At 44.6% G+C, this 5,659-nt stretch overlaps 1 protein-coding gene across 1 annotated transcript in view; it reads left to right on the top strand.

Annotated features, from left to right (window-relative positions):
- FCF1 (FCF1 rRNA-processing protein) overlaps positions 1-4,785 on the top strand; it is a 5,749-nt gene extending 964 nt beyond the window's left edge. The window contains exons 2-7 of the mRNA XM_009646602.2: positions 144-238; positions 523-671; positions 1,102-1,174; positions 2,072-2,159; positions 2,603-2,697; positions 3,987-4,785. Of these exons, the coding sequence (XP_009644897.1) occupies positions 144-238; positions 523-671; positions 1,102-1,174; positions 2,072-2,159; positions 2,603-2,697; positions 3,987-4,035 (549 nt within the window). The 3' untranslated portion in view covers positions 4,036-4,785. The remainder of the gene's footprint in view (positions 1-143; positions 239-522; positions 672-1,101; positions 1,175-2,071; positions 2,160-2,602; positions 2,698-3,986) is intronic.
- The last annotated feature ends 874 nt before the right edge of the window (positions 4,786-5,659 follow it).

Raw genomic sequence — 5,659 nt, 5'->3', positions numbered from 1 at the left:
GGTGCGGCCGCGACTGGGGGCTGTCGCGGGCGGGGCCCTGGGGCCGGCCGCGCAGGGCTGGCCGCCCCCGTGTCCCAGTCGGGAGGGGATCCCGGCCCAGGCCTCTCCGCCGCTGGCCTCCCTTCCCTGTTGCCCCCCTCTAGGAGTGCCTGTGTTTTCCTTGCAGTAACGAGAAGGACCGGGCGAAAGCCCCCGTGAAGAAGAAGGAGGACCCGAGTGCCATCAAGGAGCGGGAGGTGTAAGTGCTGCCGACGCTTTGGGCGGGAGGGGGGAGGGAGGGAAAGGAGGAGAGGGGGGCGGCCGGGCTGCAGGCTGTGACCAAGGGCATTTCTGAGCAAAGCTGTCAGAGCAGGAACTGGTGCCCAATCGAAGGGATTGGGCCTGGGAGGCCTGACGGGTCACCCTCCCACGCTGCCTTGTGTTGTTTCTGCTCATTACCCTTCCTTTGTTCTGTGTGAGTTGTAAGATTGGCTATGTTGTTAATTGCAATTAACTGACTTGAATTCTTTGTCTTCCTGGCAGCCCCCAGCACCCCTCTTGTTTGTTCTTCCAGTATAATACGCAGTTGGGCCCCCCTTACCACATCCTGGTTGACACTAACTTCATCAACTTCTCCATCAAGGCCAAGCTGGACCTAGTGCAGTCAATGATGGACTGTCTCTATGCCAAGTGTGAGTGTCGCAGCTGCTTCTGGACCACGTAGTGCCACGGTGTGCTTATGATGGGCTTTATTGGCCTCGTAGCAATAGCCAAGAATAACAGAAATCTTGAAATAAATGTACATGCTATAATCATTGAGCTGATCATTGGTGGCTATGGTAACCCTGGAACTGTATTTGGTTTCAGTCAAACAACGGTCTTAAATGCTAATGTCAACAAAGGTAAAGCATCAGGAACTTAAAAATCTAAAATTACCATGGCATGGTCAAACTCAATGGCTCTACGTTTGGTCACTTTGCAGCCTTATCAGTTCTCATATATTTAAAACTGTAAGTGATATGTTACAGACTTTCATGATAGTTCCTGGGTATATGGGCAATACTGTAGGGGTCTGTAAAGAAATACTGCTTGGTTTTAATATGGGCTTTTTTCTGCCTGTAGGTATTCCATGTATCACAGATTGTGTAATGGGTGAAATTGAGAAGTTAGGACAGAAGTACCGTGTGGCATTAAGGTAGGCGCAGGGTGTTCTCCATTTCTAGAACGTAATGTTTTAATATAAATAAATGAAAAGCACTTTCCATGACGGTGCTCTCACACTAGAGGATGGTTAGGTTGTTGCAGAGTCCCAAACTTGGTTTCATTTCTCTGGCTGTGTGAGATCAGTAAGTTGGCTCGAGTTTTAGATAATTTTTTTTTAAAGACTAAATCTTAGGTATGAGCTCACAATATCGATCTGTAAATCTTTGTTTCGCCCTAAGACTTTCAAAATAATGCTTCGTCCTGTTTCTCAAAATATATATATAGGGGTTTTTTTTAATTAGAGAAACTTCTAAAAATAAAGCAATGACCCAAGTCTTATGGAACTTCACGTTATTACTGTAGGAGTAGGCAGCATGTACTGATAATCTAGACGCAAGTTATTGTGTGATCTGTACAAAACTAGTCCAATGTAGTTCGTGCTCTCCGGGCATACCAGTCAAACATACTGTTCTTTACTTTTTAATTTGTCCTGTTGTGTTGTAAACTATCCAAGCACATCCCCTAAACAGCTTTGATGTTCCCCTTCAGAGAGGAGGTGGAAGTGTTCCTGTATGTATGTATGGTGCGAAAGATCAAATACTAGAAGTTGTTCTAGTTCTTCCCGCAAGAGCCTAACATCTTGGGGATCTTGAACCCAACTAACAAGTACTAAGAAATACTTAACCTATAATAATTAGCCAGACAAATTGCATTCTTTTTTTGCCTCTCATTTCAATTGACTGCTGTGTACCATTCGCTCCCTCCCTTCAGCCCTTGTTTTGAGAATCACGTGCTGCCTATCATAGAAAGGGGTGTTCCTGTTCCTCCATACTGTGTCGCTGTACACGCTGGTCTGATTGCTGTCACACTGCCTTCCATGTCCCCACAGAATTGCCAAGGACCCTCGGTTTGAACGCTTGCCATGTATGCACAAAGGAACCTATGCAGATGACTGCTTGGTACAGAGGGTCACTCAGGTATTTCTGTTTCCGAAATTTTCTGTACTGTGCCAACATACAAAAAATTTCTGAACCCTCCTGGTTACTGATGACTTCAATTTCCCGCAGATTAACTGTGAAATCTCACTTAGGGGCAGTTTCAGTCCCTAGCACTACTTTATTTGAAGCAAGGTGTAGTCTTCCCTGACCGTTCTTGTTGTATAGGACAGCATCAAGGAGCACTTAGGATGGGAAAGCTGGGAAGGCTGGACAGCCTTTGGATGTTTCTACGAGTCTCTCTTGATGAGCGGAAGGAAGTTACTAGTCTGCTGTGGAGTTCTGTACAAGCGCTAGTAATGCCTCACTTAGGCTCATAGGCCTCTTACGTTAAACGAGTTCACTGAATAGAAGCTTTTGCTCAGCTTTGTCTCCTTTCTGCGGATTCACTGGTGTTGAACCTGACTCGCCTCTTTTTTTTGCAGCACAAATGTTACATTGTGGCCACGGTGGATAAAGAGCTCAAGCGGAGGATTCGAAAAATCCCAGGAGTGCCTATAATGTATATTTCCAGGCACAGGTAAGGGACCTTTGGCGGGGAGGAACACTGCCTGGCAGAATCCGTGTCTGACCGGGACTCTATCACTGTGTACGTCTCTCCTGCCATTGTAGTGCAGGTTGTAGTAAAGGGCCTAGCATTTGCACAAAAGTAGAAGCACAGCTGCTGCTGGGAAGAGACTGGTCGCAGACCAGTCTATATGTTCATTTGCTTTATTGCAGTCTACATGTTTTATTTGCTTTTACCTGGAAAACTAGTTTCCTTGAGGCCAGTGTTTCCATAGATCAGTGCTGCTTACCAGCAGCAGCAGTACAACTACCAGGCAAATGCATTCTACAGGTTCTTGAGGAAAAGAACTATTCTTGTTCCATATTATAGTTGGTAGCTTTGTGTGCCCTCAGCTAAGAGATTGAATTTGCTTCTTAGATAAAAAACAAACCAATTCAGACGGATGCTAGTGCAGCAATTTCAATGCAACAGATTTTTCCACTATCTGCAAGTACCGGCTCACTATTTTATTTTATATATATATATGCAATAGGACCAGTGATCTACTGTAAAAACATTTACTTAAATTAATTTCTTGTTCTTTCCAAAGCACTTATAAAGCCTAGACTAAGACTTCACTCACCTCTGTTTGTCATATCCAGTGTTTTAATATTTCTTCTACATAATGTACAGCCCAGAAGACTTCTCTTGCATAGAACCTATGCTAAATTGTTTCACAGTACGGTAGATATGTTTGGTGGTGTGGTAAGGAGACAAGTGAGGGCGTGGAGAGAGAAGGACTAAAGTCTTTAGGTGGGATGGGAGGGATACTGGAAAGGAGGCAGTTGTGCTAGCAGTGGAGACTTATACACAGAGCAGTATGTCAGAAATTAGATTGATTGCTATAAATATGTAAAGTCTTACCTGTAATTAGAATGTGGCTCAGAAGATTTTTCTCTCAAAACTTCTTTGCCCCTTATTCACTGTGGCCATCAGTCATAAGTTGAATGGCCAAAATTTTATTCTTTGTGGTGGTCTGTTCTTAAATCCTAAGTCAGATCTTACAAAACCACCATTTTTTTCCTTCTCTGGAGATGGATGGTGAGTTTTTGAGATGCCTGATTTCCGAGTTTGAGGTGAAGGATAACAGCAACCTTACCAAGGCTTTTCACTTGCAGAAGTCGTATTTTTCTTCTGAGCTGCAGATAGAAATGCAACAAAGCTTCTTGCTCTTCAGTCTTGCCTGTAAGGCTGTTGCTGCATGGGGAGAGGAGCAATGTGGAATAGGTTGTCTTCATGGGTTTTGCCTCTTTCTTTCTTAGGTACAATATTGAGAGGATGCCAGATGATTATGGAGCTCCTCGATTCTAACCTGTCCAGCCAAGCCATCGATGCCACGACTCTGAGCCAGGATAAGGGTCCTTCTGGTTCCAACCCTCTTGCTTTCTTTTTTGCTGGGACTCTGTGCATAGGACTGTGGGTGACATTGGCCTGACTTCATAGCCTTGATCTTCTAAGAAAAAGCTATTTGGAAGAGCCTGTTGTTACTCATCCTTGTTCTGACTTGGCCTGATTACCTATAGCTGGGAGAAGTATATGGGAAAGAGAGGACAGCAGTGCCCAGAACAGGCCATATTTCATTGGGATCATTGGAAAAAGTGACTTTAGCATTCTGAATTAAATATTGGTGATGCAGCCCTGGCTGAGAATGAAACTACAGAAATTTTAGAAGTTTTATTGCTGCACTGCAGCAGGACAAGTATTCCTCTGGGAAACTTCCTCACACCTCTCCGACGAGCAAATTGGAATCTGCGTTTTGGACAAAAGCCATCAAATCTGCACCAGTTGGCATGCCCTTCTCTGGACCAGTGGTCTGGAAGATTTTAATTCAGAATTGATGGGTTTTTATTCAACTGTACAATGAATGAAGTTGGGTTACATGTCCTGCTGAGATTCCTGTGTCTGTACTGGGTTAGCTGGCAGCTCGGGCCTTTTGCTTTTATGCAGAACGATGGTGGGAGGGCAGGGTTGGGTCAGGGCAGACCTCTCCCTTTTGTCTGCTTTGGCACTTGTGCACCTCAAAGCCTCATCCTTTTCATTAGGTGTCAGGGAAGAGGAGGAAGGTATCAGACTGGCAACAGAGTACGTGGCGGGAATGGGAGCAGTGGCTGCAGATCAAGAGTCTCACAGAGACCTGCAGCAAATGCTGCAGGGAAGGAAGTGATCAGAGGAGGGAGGGAAAAAGAGATGCTTAAGCCACATGAAGTGCAGTGGAGAAAATATTTCAAAGCTGTAACTCTTCATTCTCATCTCTTCTCCAAATATAATTTGCTATTCTAATCTCCCCTCTGTGGTGAGATTTGTCTTAAGACTGAGAGGCAAGATACAATATGAGGGTCACCAGGGGCTGACATACCATAGCTTGCTTCCTGGCCAAAATGCTGGATTTGGGGTAAAGGGGGAGCCTGAAGATTTATATTCTTGGTACAATTAAGAAAAATTCCAAACTTTAATAGAGCTTTTATCCTGTGGTGCATTACGCTGGTCCAGGCTGCAGAGAATAGCTGAACTCAGATGTCTGTATGCTGGGCAACATACGGCAAAGGTAATACCTCTCCTCTGCCAGTCATTTTCCTGCCCTTGGGAAATGCCCTGAAATGCCAGTAACTTTCTGGCTAGCACCCTGCCTCGACAGATACTGCAGGAAGCTTTGGGAACACATCAGTCTTACCCCTCGTGCTATCTCTTTGCTTGCTGCAGGTTCACCTACTAAACAAATAACAGCATAATGACACTTTAAAAACATAGCCTCTTCCAAGCTATCGCAACTGAAGTTTATCCTCTCCACCTCCAGCCCGGAAGAAGGTAGCTAACAACCCTGAGATTTTACACTCAGTGTATAATTGTACATTTCAAAAATAATATCCTTAGTTTGTTTCTCTCAGTCCACATCACATTTCTTTAAATGTTTAAGTATTGCCATGAACACTTGAAG

Source organism: Egretta garzetta, unplaced genomic scaffold (genome assembly GCF_000687185.1).
Source record: "Egretta garzetta isolate BGI_Z169 unplaced genomic scaffold, ASM68718v1 scaffold79, whole genome shotgun sequence".
NCBI classification, from domain to species: domain Eukaryota; kingdom Metazoa; phylum Chordata; class Aves; order Pelecaniformes; family Ardeidae; genus Egretta; species Egretta garzetta.
Note: the sequence above shows the minus strand (reverse complement) of the source record. Positions and strands in the feature narration are given on the sequence as shown.